The 19,784-nt window shown below is 37.9% G+C and overlaps 1 protein-coding gene across 1 annotated transcript in view; it reads right to left on the bottom strand.

The window, feature by feature from the left end:
* Positions 1-18,659, bottom strand: part of LOC149069456 (retinoic acid receptor RXR-alpha-B-like) — an 85,638-nt gene extending 66,979 nt beyond the window's left edge. The window contains exon 1 of the mRNA XM_089249249.1: positions 18,469-18,659. Within this exon, the coding sequence (XP_089105375.1) occupies positions 18,469-18,502 (34 nt within the window). The 5' untranslated portion in view covers positions 18,503-18,659. The remainder of the gene's footprint in view (positions 1-18,468) is intronic.
* Positions 18,660-19,784: the final 1,125 nt, after the last annotated feature.

The following is a 19,784-nucleotide window of genomic DNA, read 5'->3' as shown; positions in this document are numbered from 1 at the left end:
TTTTATCCTATTCCAACATCACAATGATAACCTCACGTATGCACTAGTAAAAGAAGTCGTACACCCTGCATTTCATAGGAGGATTCTGATTTGTATATTTCCAGTGATTTGCTATCGCGCAGCGCCTACTATCGACAAAAATAAGAACCAAATTTTTCTCGCACCAAAACAAAATATTTCCCTTCGAGAGCATTACTTTTTTGCAAACCGCAATCAAATATACCAATTTGTTATATTTTTATGAATCTTTAAACCGTTTATGAATTTATGGGACACCCTGTACTCTTTTGTGTAGTTTCAAGAATTTTGTTTTTCTTCTCCAACTCTCGAACACACGTGTTCATGTCACTTTAGTACGGACAAATACTGCAGAATTATGTTGAAATAAACTGTTTTAACAAGCTGTACACTTCTCATCACGACCTCCCACGTCTTTATGGTCTAGGAATTTTAGCGGCTTTCTTATATTGATTTTCTAGTGAATTGATATATAGTGCAAAAAATAAATAAATAGATTCGCAAGTCAATACCAGGGGCGCCCTCGCTATAGCCCTGATGGAGACGCGAGGAGAAAGAAGCAAGCTTTTCACATTGTTGCAGAGAAAATCCCGTTAGAAGAAGCAAAGCGTATTTATTATCGAAAGTTGCTCAGAAATTGTGCGTAAATAAATTAATTGAATCGAACGGCAAAATTAATGATCTCTTACATGCACGTTGGGGGTAAAAAACACAGTAACTGCTGAAAATTTCAGAAATTTTCAGTTGTTAGTGACGCCCCCATGGTTTAGGATCAGTCATTATGAAAGAGGGTGGGTGCAGGGAGATCAATTTGACTGAAGTGGGGCTTTCTGTGGTTTTTCAACTTTGAGACGTGAAAAAGTCTCTCCGCAAAATACTCACACAACACGAAAATTCAGGAATCTGCCATTTTCACTTCAAAACATGGAAAACAGATGGCGGCACCAGCATAACACGAAACCAGCCTAACTTTTTTGACATAGTTAAGATAGGGAAGCATGTATACATATACACTCAGATCATACACTCGCACTATATGTCTGGCAATCAGATTATGAAAAATGAAATTTATATTTTCTTCGCATGTACAAATTAATAGTCATTTACTAAAAAATACTCATATCTCATCGAATAATGATTTGTCACATTTTAAATTTCTATACAGTGTGTCATGTAAAGCGTTATGTTTTCTGCAAATTTCGTAAAAATTTATTGAGAACTCGGCATGTTATAAGCAAAACATCATGCGATAAAAATTGGAATTTTTATAGAAAACATTCATATTTTCGTGAATATACGGGCTATTCCCACGAAAATGCATAGAAATATTACACAAAGTGAGTACAATATTTTGTTAAAGTCATTTGCAGCTTTTTCTTACACAGGGTTGATCGAAAGCATTTTTTTCTTATTTAATTTTTTGTCGGTCCACTAAATGCACTCATGACTAAATTTTCACTGGAAATGGTGAGTATCAATATGAATGAACCGAATATATGACCGAAATTTCAGAACGATTTTCCCAGTATTTCTCTAGAAATAAGAGAAAAATTTCTAAACTCCAAAAAGGACACAGACTTTTGGAAACATATATTTTGTAAGGAGGTCCGCGCGTGGTCTTCATTCTATTGGCGCAGGGGCTACGTAACACAAAAAAGTTTAAGAATCCTTGTTTTGAGCCGAAGTCATTTAGAATGAGTTTCTGAAGCAGCAGTTCTGAAATGCTCTCCAAATTATGGCAACCATCACCTGACGGCATAATAAGGATCTGATATATTCTAGAAACCTTGGATCTGATCTTTTACGATAGTTCTCATTGTGGATTAGAAAAAAATATACTACGATAGCACCATCTACCGGCGATGAAACAATATAAAATTGGCGACGTAATTACACGCAACAGGTGCAGTGGCAGCACCGTACTTCGATAAAAAAGTAAAAGAAAAAAATCTCATTAGAAATGCTATCTATTCCATCTACACAATGGCGCGGTGAGAGAGCGCAACGGACGTCGAACATCCAGCAGAAAACCCGTGCATAAATAAATGGTAATAAAATAAAGCATAAAACGAGACGAGAGAGAGGATCCGGCCGAATGAATACGCGTCGTGCAAGAACGGGTTGAAAAAACCTGTTTGGGTCAGTAATGCGAAGATCATTACATCGCAGTCAAGGTCGCATGAGACACACAGAGGAGACTCAGCTCCAGCAACGAAATAAAATAAAACGAGAAGAAAATTACATTATAAAAGGCTTAAAAAACCAGTTTCTCCACGGACCGAAGAATAGCGTTTTCAGGAAAGGATACGCAACTGTGGAAAGAAACAACGACTGCAACCAACAGCCTACCCGTGAGATGACACGCAGTTCACGAACCCAACGAAAACGGTCGTCAACAAGTCGTTTGTTTCTCTTCTCTCTGTGAATCAATCCAATTTCGGCCCACTAGGAAATTTTTTCGAAATACTGATCGGAACTGCGATACCGATTCCTCTCGTTCCATCATTGCTGTACCGCCTAGCAGCAATGACGGCACCTTCCTAACACACCTAGCGTTAGCCCGAAATTCTATCAATTTTCATTTAGTTAAATAGAACGCACACCTTACTAAGAACATATAGACACCGGTGATATCTCAGATCGCGGTTTTGGACTACCACAGTGCAGGCGCGGATCCAGGACGATGTGGCGGATATATTCTAGAAACCTTGACGGGAGGGGCGAATTACGTTTATTAGTTCGATCGTCCCCTATTTCACGGGACAGAAATTTTTCCATATTATTCGGCTCTTGGAAGGGGCGGTCATTCCCATCGCCCTCTTTGTATCAACGCCTGAACGAAGACAAACATTTACAGCTACGAACGGAGCGGTGGCAAGCATCTTTAGCTGCGGATGAGCCGAGGCAGGCGACTACACATTCGTGCCCCCCCCCCAGACTTCCAAGTCTATCTCCGCCTATGATGTATAGGAGCATCGGGTCATCCCGTATTTTACGGAACAGAGAAATATTCCCCTATATTATTCGCTGGGCCTTGGCCTTGCCATGCGTTTATCCGTGGCCTCCCAGAGTAGTGTAGAAAATAATTTCAAAGCACTGAACAGCTACGCATCAAGCAGGTCATCGCGACTACCCTGGCAGAAGTTGGCGACGCCTCTGGGAGCCGTGATTCACACTTTGAGTACCAGTAGACTACTCGACTAGTACAGGGGCTCTGGAGAAGATAAGCTAACAAGTTCAGAGCATAAATCCCAAATATTTTTTGGGTGCATCTTGTCAGTCGATAATGAAATAAAACGAAACAATGAAGTAGAAAGTAATTTAAAATAATAAAAAACTTAGAATGAATGAAAATTTGGGGCCCCTCTGTTTGGCTCTGAGCCCATAACCCGAGCCCTCATGCCTCACTCGCAACCAAACCCAAACACGAATTCAATCCCGGCTTCCCATTCAGGAGCGGCTTAATGGCTACGGACGCGGTGAACCCGGGTGGCTGGTCGGAAGGGGCGGCAGTCTAGGCTATTTAGACACATCAATTTTTGAATTTTTGGGATAATGAAGTTCCACAAGACATCACAGGCTGTCACTTTTTTGGGCCATGCACTGTCAACGAAGATGTTCAGAAAACTTGAGGGAACAGACAGAGCCTGGGGCCATAATACCAGAAACAAGAATGGACAGACACACACGTGGCAACTGTGTATTTTTGTGCCCCTCCCCTTCTCAGTAATATTTCGGGAGTGGGCAAAGAGAGAATTCGGGTTCTCACTAGTTCAAAGCCTCGAGCACCAGAATCCTCTAGTTTCTGCCCTAGGAACCTTGGAGTAGGTACTTTGGCGTTAATGTGTTCAACACCAAGTTTAAGATTAATTTAAAAAATTTAACTCCAAAAGGCAAGAAAATATGATGGCTCATCAATAAGAGCTATAATGTGAGAAAAGTTATCTGGCATAATTGAGAACGGTGAAATAGCTCTGTACCAAAAAGAAAACAACAAAAAAACAGGACGGTTTTTTAAGACCAAGAAGTATGGCCAAGATCATTTTGCTGGGTAAACAGTGTACGGCTTTGGACGGATAAAAAAAAATCAAAAAAATCAGGTATATCCCAGTGTCTTCCAAGGCTAAAACCCTTTGAGTCTCCCACCAGGGTCCTCACGCGCGGCTTTTCACCACGGCGGAAGGTAAGCTCGAGCGACTCTTGCTCCCGCTAGGTAAGTTCGTATCATAACACCACTACTGCCTTTAGCCTAAAGCCTCCTCTTTTGTAAAGATATGCGTACATATTGTAGAGGGAAAAATCCCTATCCCGACCCTGAACGTACATTTGTAAAAATCCTGTACACAAGTGGTTGTCGAAGAGCTAGCGTTAAAGATACAAAATATATGCTTATAGCGAGTTATTTATGAATAAAAAATGAGAACACGTTCGCTATAAAGCAACGGAAATTCTCGAAAATCGCTTTTTCCTTTCCCTTTCTTAAGGAATCATACGTAAAATGGCCTGGAGAGAGAAAGAGAGTGACTTTTTAATCCCTCCATCCTTTTCTCATAGGTGAAATTCATTCATTAAGAAGACCACGTGATGTATCTTATCTTCTTATGTTGTGTCTCTAAAAAACAATTTTTTTAACCTGTTGGTTGGGAAGGTGGGGCACCCCCTCTGGTTTTGACATCGACTGGACACAGAGCAAAAAGATCTTAATCATTTTCTCTGCCTAAATGAATTCATTTTAAATCAATAAACTTAAATTATATCAATAAAGGTGTAAAAGCTGTGGTTATGGTACTAATGAATTGTGTGTTTGAATTGTACGTCATCCTTGCATGGGTTTGACCCCATACGAAAATAGTTATAATTATAATAATTATATCAATAATTTCCTCTGCCTAAAATAAGTGTTGTCGGACATTTTTATAGAGCAACGAATACTCCAGCTGCCGAAACTGCTGCATTCCATAAAGTGCCAAATTTTGATGTACAATCAACGTTGTTCATGCATATAAGCAGCTAACTCCAGATGCATATTTCAGCAAAAGTAGTTCAAAATGAAAGGGAAAAACAAAGGTAAATTTATCCAGTTCGTTTTTTGCCTCTTTACATGTTTCTACGGTGTAAGAAACTAAAATTCGTTTATAACAGGAAATCCGTTATAACGACAATTTCCCCTCTAATTGCGAAGTACCGTTTTAATGGACTTTAAGAAGTATTTCTAACACGTTAGAAACAATTCGGCTTAGAATATCTGTCACATGTTGGGAAGAAGCACCATCAAGGTACAGAAAATCCTTTTCTTCAAAACCCATTTTTCGTCCTTTACATGATTTTTTTCATTTCTTTCTTCAGCACAGTTGAATTTGATTGAATGGTAAAAATATATTAATTCGATAAGTAATTGTTAATATAGCTCGTAAAACGGGAAAATAAAAAGACATGCGGGAGATAGTTCTTTTTCTGACTCCTCGCTAATGATGATCTCTCCTACGATGTCGTTCAGCGAAATGCTAATGCTCTGGAAACGCTTTTTTTCTTTTTAATCGTCCACATGCCAGACATAATCGTATTAAATTAATTTAGAAACATCTCAAAAGAGATAAATTCTTATTTTATACCGCGCCGCGTCTGTTGCAATCTCTTCGGTCGCCACGTACGTCAACGAATTACTCTTTTATTTTCATTTTTTTTTGTTTCTTCATTCATCGAGTATTTTTATTATTTTTTCCTAAGCAGGAGTCTGCCTCTGCCACTTATCGCTTCTTCTTTTTGGTGTACGTAGTTAGATTCTAGCAAATGTCCTTGGCCCGCTCTACCGATCGATATGTGAGATCAATGGCCGAGGCAATGAGAGCATGCGCAGGGCGATTCCGAACGATCCTTCCCTTCTCTTCCCTTTTACGCCACTGTAGGCACCTTCCCGCAGCCGCCACCACATTCACCGAGAGCTTGGCATGATTCGTTTCTTTCTCCTGTATGTTTCATAACAATGAGAGTCGGCTCTAAAAATACCAAATTTATAATACATATAATATCATGATGTAGTCGAGGAGGAAATATGTAAGGGAGCTACGGTAGATCGGATTTCGGAGAGAAAGAGAACATATTCACTCATTGATAAACTGGGATTAACTGTGGAATTTCGCGAAATAGTCCATCAAATCTGAATCGGTGGTTCTCAACGTATGCGTCGTGGCTCCTAGGGGTTTCGCCAACCTTTGTCAGAGGCGTCGCGGCGGGATGGAGACATTGATTTGTGTTCCTATTTATGCTTTGAAGTGGTTTTTTTATAAGTGAATCTATCTACTAAACTATTCCGGGGAGTCGCGGGTGACAAAAATTTGAGAGCCATTGATTTGAATGATAAAAAATTAGCTTTAACTTCTGAATTATCATGAGAATAATTATCACATGTAACGAAAGAACCTGTTTGAAAGTTTAAACATATTCACGGAATGTGTGTATTTATACCTTTTCCTCTCAGTTTTCATTAGATATAATCACTAGTCCTTTTGACTATATTAATCACTGGTCCTATAGACTATATTAATCACTGGTCCTATAGACTATATTAATCACTGGTCCTATAGACTATATTAATCACTGGTCCTATAGACTATATTAATCACTTAGTCTTATAGACTAGACTATAATTTGCTACTAGTTTTCCATTAATAAATTTCATACGTTTTATGGATTTAACATTTTACGCAAATGACCTATATAGAGTCGATCCCGCTTAAATGGATGAAATCCTCCGGCACCAAAATTTCTCCCGTAGAGACGATGTTAAAGTTGTCGGCTTAATATGACAATTTTAAGGACTTTCCTCCTCTTAATCGAATATTGCGCTTCACACTATTAATACACATCAACCTCTATACACATAAATGTTTTTATTGAATGAAACATTTGGAATTAATGAAAAATATGTTACTATGTTGAGATAAATACATTTAAGTACTTGAATACGTACATTTAATTATTTTATTTTTGTTTTCTGTTGAGCCAATAGAAGGCACTAACTTTCCTAATGAAAAGTAAAAATCTTGGGGATTGTGATCATTGTAATTAAATATATTTTTCATTATATTTTTTATGTCTGATTTATTCGAGAAGCTTTATTAATATTGATCCTTCTCATCAGTTTTCAATGTACGAACTATAGTTATGTTTTAAAATGGCAATTGAATTGTATTCCGCGCAATTGGACACGCCCGCTTTATTATGTGCTGGAATCGTTGATATCCGATTAAGCGGGGCCGACAGTATTTGGTACAATCGGCACAACAGTGAATTTATGATTAAATGAAATCACTACCAAAATCATGTATTCCCCATACCGGTATGGTATGGCTATCGTCAAGAGAAGGAGATATGGAGGGAGATACTACTGTACTACCCTAGTTGTTTCTTCTTTGTCCCAACGCTGTCTAGAAATGTGTCTAGACTGCAGGGGGTAACAAATGAGTCTTTCTGAACACAAAAGGAATCACAAGTTTTGCATGCGAAAAGGTGCAAAACCCAAAACCAAGGCGTTTTGAAATCGCACCGAAAACGTATTTTTACAAGTCGTTAACATAAATTAATTCTTTCCTTGGAAAAATCAACATAATATTGTATTGACATTATCTGTTTCAACCTACGCTTAACTGCATTGCGGTTCGTCACTCAATTGCTATTTACATACGCATGCCAACTCTCCAAATCTTCAACTTGTTGCTCAGGAGCACTGGGGTGCAACATCTTGAAACACCGAAGAGTGCTCCACGCTTGTGCTCGATATTTTGCTCGATAGGTTTTAAGGACCACTTCCCAAATCAAATCACTAGAGTTGTCTTGGAACAGTTGATTTACCATTCACTTCACGGGAACAGACGAATACAGGAAGAGGGTGAAGAAGGGGTCGATCGCCTCCCCCCGTTCAGTGAAGAAATTGCATCATTAACACAGGTGGAAGGGTGGAGGTAGACATTCGCCTGCCCCCCTTTACTACATACACTCTCTGTGATTCGTTCCCCCCCCCCCCGGGTTGGAAGAGCCTGTATCCGCTTATGTTCACAGGTCGATGCAAAAGTCTCTCTAACTTATTTGTCATACCACTTCCTTCATCAGAATTTGTTTTCTTCAGCATACCCATCGCAGCATACGTAATCATTGGGATCCTATAAAAAAGCTATCGGTTCCCCTCCACGGACAATTCCAGCTTCCCACTCCAGGGGACGATATTATCCACTTAGAGAAACACTAATATGAATGATGAGAACGGAACATGTGAACTCAGTTCTACAAAACAAACGTTTTACAACAGCTGTTGAATACGTAATGTGTAGATAACAAACAAATAAATTTGAAAGGGAATGCCACTGCTGTTTACTCAATTTATTTTCTACGTCCATTAAATAAACATTAAACCGTCAAATGGAACTGGTTTCGGTAGAAGAAAACTAAAACGCGGTGCTGCCCCCGATAAAATGAACTTGGCTCATATCCAAATTTGAAACGAAATGCTGTTTCATGATATTTCACATCTCGGGAATAAATTATAGCTGTCACGATCAGATCGAACACAAGAATTTCGGAACATGTCCCGACAAAAGAAAGGTAGTAACAACACCAAAGTATTAATTGTGCATATAATAGTCCGTTAACACAGATGTAAGGAATTCGAACTGGTTTTCCACAGCGGACAAAGTTTTGAACTGTTCCGCTGCATTTTACCTGCAACTGTATCCAAGAGCCAATCAATAAAGGGTACCCCTGAATTTATGGCTCAAACGTGACCGGAATGTGCAACACACCGATCCCACCAATGTTTGTCATAGAATAAGTGGCAGTGAACGCCGCTCTTTGCCACTATTTGGTCTATATTCTAAACGAACGCAGAATCGTTTAGAATATTTACCCCCCCCCCCCCGACATTCTTATCGTTGACCGCACACGAGATGGAGCAGCTTACGAACGCAGCGATGGTCCATATGCATCTCTGTACAGAGGTGTCGGTGTCGGTGCTCTCAACTTCAGTTTTACGCGGGAAATTTCGATTTCAGAATCAATTCGCGGGTTGCTGGAGTGCATGCTATAACATACTGGAAGAGCTAGCCGAGGGCAATGTAGAGACGCGAAAAAAATCGTACCGATGTCTCAATGCGACGTGTTTCAGGTCATAAAATGTTAGTGTGACTGCACCGCCAGCAAACAGCCTACCTTCCATGTCAGTCGATATGATGCCGTACCAACAACTCAGAGGAATTTTCGAGCATATACATGTTGTGAAGCTCTCCAATAAATATCATTCTGTGTTTGACCTTCATTGCCGAATGATTATTCTACGACGAACATTGGTGGGTCGGTGGGACCCAATTAGAAAGTTGTTGCCCTGTCTCTCCTGACCCACAAAAAAAATCCATGTTTCCAAGCGCAAAATTCCCTGAGATATTTGAACTCAAAAGTCCGTTAGTATATGTGGTTGTTTCGTTCATTTTCTATGAAATTCAAATATCTAAGGGAATATTGCACTCGAAAGAATGGATTATTTTTGTTGGGCTCAAGAGAGATAGGCCATCAGGAGAGAGAGAGAGAGAGCGGTGGGCCATGTTCTGGTTAGGAGGAGGAAAAGAGATAGGCCAAAAACTTTCTCTGATTGGGTTTCTTAAGACAGGGTGACAAATAAAAAGGTTTTTTTTAAAATTTTAATACGTAACTATACAATCCCTTGCAATATGAATGACGTATCTGAAGTCTACAAGTTATTCTTATACTTTTGGAAGCATGAATGTTCTCATGATATTAACAATTATAAGCATGCTTTTGGAATCAGAAGTCCGCGAGTTATTCCAGGATAAAGGGACTTTCTTATGCACCCTGTGTATATGAAATCACACGGTTAAGTTTACAGTTCTATCCGTTTGGTTGGTCCTACCCCCAGAATACTAATTGTTTCCCTCCGAAAGAAATTTCTGGCTACGTCTATGAAATGAACATAATATTATATGCTTTAAATTTGCTAAAAAATATACATGTATATGCTTTTTAACCATTTGATGCAATATCGATCAAAGGTTACTCAAATTACAAATTAAACTATAGCGCACGATCACAACAGCAATAATTGCAGCACTTAATAAGGAAATCGATTCAACCGTTGCGAGAACTATCAATTTTCATGATGTCCGGGTAATAAGGAATGTTATTGTACACCTACAGTACACCCTAGCTTTTTCGCCCTACCCCCTGTCACTCGATTTTCAATAGCTTTAACTACCTTTCTAGACTGTATAGCTATCAATTCCGATAGCACCAGAAAAGAAATGCCAAAAAAAAAAAAAAATCTTATAAACCAATGAATCACGACTCACAAAAATGAAAATTATTAACGCTGGTTACGGTTCACTAAGGTACTCGGTCAAGCAACAAATACGTGGAAATTTGAGCATTCCACGCGCATCTGGCACCGAGAAACAATCTCCCTCATTCATTCTTTCTTTCGCACGTTTCACCAAACGAAAACAAATTATAACAACAAACAAACGAAAGAAAAACAAGGTAATAGGAATAGAAAAATAAATAAATAAATCGACGCGAATCTGAAAACCGATGGAGCATTAAAGATGTGCATTCACGAAAGTAACTCATGGCCCCGATGACGGTATCTTCGGAGATGGCTCTCTCTATCTCTCTTCTTCTTCTCTGTTTTTCTTATTTAAAAAAAAAAAAATCCCCGGTGAAATGCAGACACGAGCTGATATCATTCCAGAGAAATATTGAGACAAAAATAAAAGAAAACAAATAAACAAAATACAGGGCTAGTTGGACAACAAAAATTCACGTAGAAAGTTTTCCAGACATTTCACGGACGAATGGATAATTTTCTAAGCATAAGGAAAAACGTCTTGCACTATTAAGCATCCCCATAGCTAATCCTAAGATCTGTGATCGACGTTATCATTCCTTTTTTCTCATCCATCTTCCCATGCAAAAACTAGATACAGCAATTGCATACGTCCAATATAATAAAAAGAAAAACTGTCTCTCTCTCTCGAGACTACGAGGAAAGAATTATGCAAACTGCGACACCATAATACCAACTGCGCGAATGAAAACATAAAAATACAACAAAAACTTGTTGAAGAAAACAAGTGTTTTATATTACTTCATTTTTTTTATACTTTGGTTTTCCATTCGGGCTTTCTTTTTTTCCTCACCCTCATGGATTTAGCATGTGAAGGCGTTATATTCATTTCTCTATTACCCATCTACGAGATTAAGATCATCTAAATGAGCGAACGTAACTCTTGAAATGGGGTAAGAGAAATACAAAAACCAAATGATTAAATTTAATGTCATATGTGTAAAATCCGTGTACATACTATTCTTTTGCGAAGTCGACGGAGATGCTTATTGATGTGGAAGAGAATCAAAATTCACATCAGCTTATACTGATGACGTCACTGCCGTTTGGAAGACCGCCTAGTAAAGCTTCAGTAGCTTTATACCAGTGTTTCCCAAAGTGCGCAAGATCACCTACTGGAGGACAATCTCTGGTCTAGAAGGACGGCAGAATCTATAGGTACAACGTAAGATCGTATGAGTTGGCTTAATTTGGTGCATCAGAACAAAAAGTTTGGAAAACTGCAATGTAGTTCTCGAACTTTTGGCATCAGGCATCCAAAACTCCCTTATCCGAACAGCTCCTCATTCAAGTGATTATTTACTCGTGAGTCTCTTGCCCTAGTGGTCATTACCAGTGGCACCTTTGTCCTAACTACCAAACTCACGAAGATTTCTCATGGCAGTGACACTTGTGGAAATGGTAGGGTAAAGTGCGATTCCCCTGCAAACAGAATAATACCACTGCGCATATATTACATCCTCGACACGACGTCCTGGTGTGCGCGTCACAGATTTTGAGAAACATTGAGCAATGTGCTGAAAGAGTGTTTCTCAAGTTTTTTTGAAGTATGACCCCCCTTATATTGAAAAAATTTTTTCGGTGACACCCATTCTTTTGACAAGATTTTTATTGCTAGATTTCCCTGCTCCCCCCCCCCCCCTGCCGTAATCAACCTCATTAAAAATGGAAGCGACTGCCCTGTGTGCAAGCTGCTATTAAATAGTTTTTAAATAAACTAATTAATTCTGAATATATATTGATGATAGTACATGTGTAGAATTTCAATAAATTCATCCATGTCAAACAGCTCAGTTAAGAGTTAAGGTTTGATACACAAGGTGTACTAATAAATGAAATTCATTGATCCCGTTGATTGGTTGTCAATAAGGGTATAATTACCCCTTGACAACTCATATATCATAGATACACTAGCTACCCGGGTTTCTCCCCATATACTGGCAGCATTAAAGAAGTGAAAAACCATAATAAAGGCATATACATGTCTAAAACGAATTGTTAGGGAACTACGGTAACTTTTCTGCAATCTGGACCTGAATATTTCTTTGATCTCTCCTGTGTCCGAAACGTTCGTAAAAACTTCAGCTGGTGAGTCGTGGCTGAGGTGAAACAACCTCACTAATAGTGCTTCATCCCCCAATGTCAACGTCAACATCACAATGAAAAACTTATGTGAGCGCCAGTAACGGGAAAATTCAGATATGAGATGTCAATCGTACACCAAAATTTTTAGGATTACACCTCATTTAATAGGACTCTGATTTGTTTTTATTTCTCACCTCATTTTATAACACTCTGATTTGCATATTTTTCAGTGATTTGCTTTCCTGCAGCGCCTCTATCGAGAAAAATTTCAATTAATTTTTTTTTCTGTACAAAAAAATCCCCCGGCTTTTTGATCTAAAAGTAGGTCTTGCTAATTATAACTAATTAGAAGTATGCTTTATTTCTAATTTGTAGATGACAATGAAAATGGTTATATCTCAAAACAGTGATTTTGGAGTTATGTTCTCACCAAACACAAAGAAATGTCTTCCAAAATGAAAATATTTTGGAAATTATCTCACAAACCCCCCCCCCCCCCCAAGATTATCAGCACGACCCCTCAGAGGTTCACGATCCACACTTTGGAAACCACTGCTCTATAAGATCGGGCGTAATAATTGTTCAATAAACTATTCGAAGCAATTTGCACTTCTGCTATAAATACTGACATTATTTTATAACTGCATTCGTTGTGAACATAAAATTCGACTTCTTCCTAGCGCATATACACCACACACGTCATAACTGTATATTTGTTTCTTTGTCTTCACTAAAGGGAAAAACCATTCAAACTGTGAAAATATCGCCACCGAAGGCTAAGAAAAGAGCGTGATTACAGCTCACCTCTGTTGGTCCATCGACAATTTTTCCTGCTAGAACAATGGGCTCATGACAGGCCCTTCAGCGAATCATAACCTCGCTCATCAAGATGTGCCACTGAAGTAAGATGTACGAATTTTTTTTTTCCGGTAAACTCGTCTCGCTTGAACAACATGGCCGAAATATATTTAGAAATATATTAGAAATATAGAAAAATGTACACACATTATGAAAATTTAATTTTTGTCGAAACTCACCAGTACCAGTTCCCTCCTGATGAGAGCCCTATACATTGGCTATGACTTTTTTCATTTTTGAATTCCTTGATTTTTTCTTTTTGAAATTTTCAATGCTCATATTTTTTTTCTTTCTCTTTCCAGTTCACATAATTAATTTGTTTGCAGTTTTTCATTTAAAATATGGAACTTTTACAATATTTATATATATAAAAGGCAAGAAGACGGGCTTAATATTTGAATTCGTTTCAAATTTAAAGCATTTCAATCCAACTAAATAATCAATATCTTAGTTGAAGGAGAAAATTTTCTTCCAAGGAAGTAACAATTCGCAGATATGTCAGAGATTAGCGTCGTATAAAGATCTCGAACCAGTGGAACATGTTTCCTCGACGAAGCTAAAAGAATCGATGTCTCGCATAATTAATTATACTGTACGAAAAATCTAAAGTGTGAAAAATAAAACGTGACTCATAAATCGCAAGACACGATAGAATGACTACTCGTTATCATACTATGAATCCGTTATTACATGAAAATATAGCAGGAGACAGGTGGGGGGGGGGGGAAACCATGTCGGTTTTGGATTCTGACCGCAAGTGATTCCGCTCAGCGAGAACATCGAGATTGGGAAAAGAATCTCATGTTTTGGTGGCGAAGAGTCTTTTCATCCTTCTTATGCGAGACGCGGTATAATGTAAATGATGAAATCCCCTTTGTTATACCTGAAATTGTTGTATATATTTACAGGGTGTCCCATAAATTCGTAAATAGTTTAAAAATGCATAAAAATCGAAGGAATGTTTATATCGAATGCGGTTTTCGAAAAAGTTATTCTTACGAAGGGGGATTTTATTTTTTGGTACAGAAAAAAAAAATAGATTCAAATTTTTGTTGATGTTTTCTGCTCTAAAGTAAGTCACTGGCAAATCAGAGTCCTATAAAATGTCTACGATTAACAACTCATTTTTGAATTTTCCTGTTATTGGCGCTTATATAAAGTTTTATGATAAATGGGCGAATAAAGCACTATTGGTGAAGTTGTTCTACCTCAGCCACGAATCGTCGGTTGAAGTTTTAGAGATCGAAAAACATGAGATTGAAGAAAGGTTCAGGCACAGCCACTCGTGCTATACTGAACGGCCCTCTACCCACAAGAACTTGAACTAAATTCTTTTCTGTGTAGTGGAAAAAAAAAAACAAAAAAAAAAACACAAACATAACTTTTTTTCAAACCGCATTCAAGATAACAATTCTTTCAATTTACAAAACAAAATTTATCCGTAAATACCTGACGCTATAAGTGCAAGAAGGAAAGTCGGAAAGAGAGAATCTAATTCCAATTTTTTAGTAATTAGGTTCCATTAAAAAAATCTTGCGCAATTAAAAAGTTCAATGTAATAGTGTAGCACGTTTCTATCATCAGATTTGATTTTCATGTACGTCAGAGCTTGACAAATTAGAAATAATTGGAATAATTCAGGCACCAGCCAAATTTTTGGGAGCCAAGCCCATTTCTTTTTCGAGAAAATAACTGTTATTTATTATAACTTAAAGAAGTTGGTAGGCCTACTCATTTTCATAAATTTTCCAGGACTTCGTCAATCCTTTTCGTGTGCGTAGAGCAGGGCAGTAAAGATTTCAGGAGGAAGGAACTATATATATAATTTTGCCGCCCACCTCTCTCTCCACAGAGAAATTCGATAATTTTATATAACTGAATTTTTTTTCTCCCCTAAAATTTGTCGCCTCAAAATTATTCCCCTTTGGCCCTCTAGTTTCGGTCCTGGTGTAGAGACATGCTAACATAATTTGTCCGCAGACACCAATTCAGTAATTACACACAAAAAATTTAGTCACCGTAATGACCTTGACTTGGTGCCTGGGATTTGTGAAGACTCTATGTACAATGGTTTTCAATGAAACCATTCTATATACAATGAAAATTTTTCAATCCCCCCCCCCCCCCAGCTAATAAGAATCCCATTTATAAACATTTGAATTCTTAACAAAAACATTCAATCCAGCATTACCATTAGAACACTAAGGATCGATATGGAAACAATTTTCCCAATTATAGAAATCACGCATAATCATTGTGATAAAATTGTTTCATTAATTAAGGTCAAAGGGTTCGAATGGTTTTTCTCCTCTCCCTCCTTTGCTTAAGAGGTGTTCGAGATTTAAAGTTTTTGAATCTTTGTCCTAAAACGTTAACGATTACGATAATGATAAGTGAAGTGGCTCATTACTTTTTTATTGAGCTGGGGGAAAAAAATTGTTGCTAATTTCGTCTGGTGCACTTCATTTACTTTTAATTGATTACATATATAAGAGTATGTTGTAGGGGGAAAACTCCTTAATGGGATAATATAAAAGGAAAATAAAGGAAGTTTGGAAAAAATGGAGGCAATAACATTATGGTTGTTTCTGTCTGCTGTTGCACAAAAAATAAATAAATAAATATAAATGTTTCATCAAAGTTGTGCACGTGTAAGAAAAAATTCGATTTTTCAAAACTTTACTGATTTCACACCAGACTTTTGAAAATTCAAGGTCCATACAAGATGAGGAAAACAGGGTTCTAGCACGAGTTTAACCATGTCATTTTGTATTTTTATATTATATAACCATTATAGGCAAGAATAGGATTGAAGGGCTGGTTACTGACTGATATTTTACGCATCAGCTCAGTCATCGTATTCATCAAGCAACCCCCTCCCCTTCCCCCTCCCTAGTATCCGGGGCGAATCTATAGAGCTCCCTGTTGGGAGGGTAATTTTACTAATAGCTTAAACAATTAGTCTCGGCATGGAGTGACCATATGTCCGGCATTTTGCCCCATATTTTCCGTTCGAGTGTTATTTTTTTTTAGATTTTTTTCCTTCCATCCCGACTTTTTTTAAAAATGTTCCGATTTTACTCGTTTTTTTTTTTGTCGAAGTTTTCTTGAATTTTTTGTCGCAATATTGTATGGAAGTTCCGAAAGTTTAATGAATTATCGCATTTCATTCCGATCACTTCCCCACGTCCATAGATTCGCCCCCCCCCCCCTGCCAGTATCTACCCCCTTGACTGTTTAATGCAAGATAAATTCACTCTTTATTGATTGTTTGAATTGTGCACCTGTGGAGTTAGAGCCTACTGGCCTTGCACAGGTCTTGTATATAATAAATAAATAAAATAAAAATATACATTTACGGCAACTGAGGTAGATAAGTAGGGGGTAGGGGGATGGGGGCATGCGAAAGATACTGAATGGCCCAGGGACCTTGCTCTAGAATCTGCACCACCATCCCCTTCCCCTTAACACTCAAACGACCGCTCACGAGATTTCTTGTGTTTCAATGCTGAGACGTAAAAGACCGGCAACGAGATTTTTCTCGATTTTTAATTTCCTATATATATTTGTTTTTCATTTCCAAACGAGAAAATCACCGGTCTTGGAGTAAGCCTACGGGAAATAATATGCGGTCATTTAAGTGTTAAGCGCAGTTTACAAAATTCAAGATGTATATCGGAAAACAAATCTTCCCTCAACTTAATTTTCAACACATTTTTCACAATTTGATCTTCAAGTTTCGAAAAATTTTCGATTTTTACTCGAATAATAAATTATTCTCATTACACATTTAAGCGATATAATGTTATTCTTTTTTTCTCTCTCTCAAAGTATAGTATTTCTTATAGAAAAACTCGGAACCCTTTAACCCTTTATCTACTGACGGTACTTCAAAGTAATAGGTTAGGTAATTTGTTTTTGTTTGAAAAACAGTATTTGTTTTATTTTTTCACATCAATTAGAGCCAAAATGACCTGCCAAATCATTTACACGAAAATTATTCATTACTGTATCATTTTTACATTATCATAAAATTCATATTTTATTCATTTATTATTATTTTCTTGTTATTATACTTAACATAATCTGATAAATAAAGCGTTAAAATGCAGTGAAATTGTTCATTCATAGACATTAGAATTGATTAAAAAGTTTAGAAGTGAATACAATGTGTTTTTAAGAAAAATTAAATTATAAATTTTTCCGAGTACTTCAACGGCATAGGAGTTGATTTCGTCTTGTTTTTCGGTTGAAAAGGGAATAAAATCCTTCATAATATTTGATACGGATTAAAAATCGCAATGTGTTGTGTGTGTACCAAATTTATTGGAACTTATTTACAATTATCAAAAGTAACGCGTAACTTCATGAAACATTTTACTTTTGTGAAAAAATAAAAGGATTATTCATTTTCCGATCACGAAACAAACATACACATCACATACGAACTGACAGGAAGATGAAGGACTAAAAATTTTAACAGTTTTTTTCTTAAATATGTCAGTATTCAATTCTTATTTTGAATGATTATGAGACTGATCTCTTCCATATAAAGAAAAGGTATAGATTGAGATATGAAGATTTTTTGGTCTCGCAAATCAAAATTGGAGGCATGAATTAAAAGAGAGTGCAGCTCAACTATTGTCATTCAATGGGAACAAAAAATCCGCCGTCACTTAGTATTTTCTTCCTATAATAGCGAGACTATGAAAAAACAAAAACAAAACGGTATTCTTTGAAAATAATCCGAAGTACGGTAAATACAACGATAGCCTTTTAAATGGCGATAAGTACCGAAAAACCATATTTCAATGAATTCTATGGGTTTTTTTTTTCTTTTGGTGGCGAGCACCCAGATTCGAACCGGCCCTGATTGTTTAACATGGCTCGGAGAAATAAATAAACAAATAAATGAAAGGAGAAGCAAAGCACACACACATCAACACGCGTCTGAAAATTACACAATTGCAATCCTTAAACGCGGTCACTGAACTTGAACCCTGACATAAAGGCATTTGAATGATATTAAAACAGATTTTACGCAAGTGTAATTCATTAATTCGGTAAGAAAGAGGCATAATGGAAAAAAATGTGTTACTCACTCCGGTCTATAGAGGCCATGGTCTTCTTTTGCATTCGCTAATAAAAATAATAAATAACACCACAGACACACTCTCCAAGTTCTAAACAAAACAAGGATAAGAAGTTCCTTTACCTACTTTCCGAGACCCGCTCTGGACTTCGGCCTCAAGATACATTGCCTCTTCCCTGTACAACGCCCTTAAGCAGCCGCAACGTAGCGCCATCTTTCGGCCCGAATTCGAAACCTCGCCGTACACTATAGTTAAGAGACGAAGACGAGTTGGTTTGCTGGTGCTTTTTTTGGAGTTCTACCCTTTCCATTGCTCCAAGATGGGGTCAAGGTGATCTCGCAAAGTCGTTTGTTTCAACGAGGAGATGCGGAGCCGCATGAAAGTACGCGACAAGCACTTCAAGTGCAGCGACTTTTGGTTTCATATTCGATAACCAGTGGCGTATTTACGGAATTGGGTGGGGCTTACCGGATTGTCCAGGGCGGAAAGTTCAGAGGGGCGGCAAATTTGAGGAACGTGTGGCAAAATGAACCGGTAGAATGGGAGAAGGGTGGCGAAATTTGTATAAACCACCTCTGCTTAGACAGCAAAGGACTTTTGGTCAGTGAGTGACGTAGAGAGCAAGGGTACTACTACTATTTCACCAAACACCAACTCTGGCCATATCGTTATATTGCAATTTACTGCCATTAATGAGATCGGTTGGAAATGAAGGTGCTGTCTATCGGTGGTCGCCTTAAGCTCGTTAGGGAAAAGAGCAAGTGTGCTCAACCTTTTAAAGAGTGCGGGCCACCTCATTGGTTTGAAAACGTGCCGCGGGCTAATTAAGTGATTTGAAATTGTGTAGCGGGCCACTTATCGTAGGACTTGCATCATTGAAATGAAGTGAGACTGTGCCGCGGGTCACTTGTGATCTTTAAATGTGCCACATGCTGCGTAAATGATCTGGAACTGTTTTGCATGTTACTAAAGCGATCTGGCATAGCGCTCCAGGTCACGTAAGTGATCTGTAAATATACCACGGGTCACTTAAGTGATATAGCAATGTGCCACTTAGTTCATTTTTTTCAAAATTAGACTTTATGACTCCGAGGACCACAGTTGGCCCGAAGGCTATGGGTTGAGCAGGTGTAATCTAGAGAGTTTGCAAACCCGTGAGTGAGCAAAAGAGTGACTTTCAGCGTGAGCAAGCATGTGAATAACCAAACGACTGACACCTACAGTGTGAGAGACAAGGTCAGTGAGTGACATAGAGCGTGTGAAAGTATGTGAGTGAACAAAACAGTGTGCAAACATGGGAATAACTAAGAGTGACTTTAACACAA

The sequence above is a fragment of the Pholcus phalangioides genome, unplaced genomic scaffold (assembly GCF_987345545.1).
Source record: "Pholcus phalangioides strain wild (caught in Gottingen) unplaced genomic scaffold, Ppha-v1.0 ptg000022l_1, whole genome shotgun sequence".
NCBI classification, from domain to species: Eukaryota; Metazoa; Arthropoda; class Arachnida; order Araneae; family Pholcidae; genus Pholcus; species Pholcus phalangioides.
Note: the sequence above shows the minus strand (reverse complement) of the source record. Positions and strands in the feature narration are given on the sequence as shown.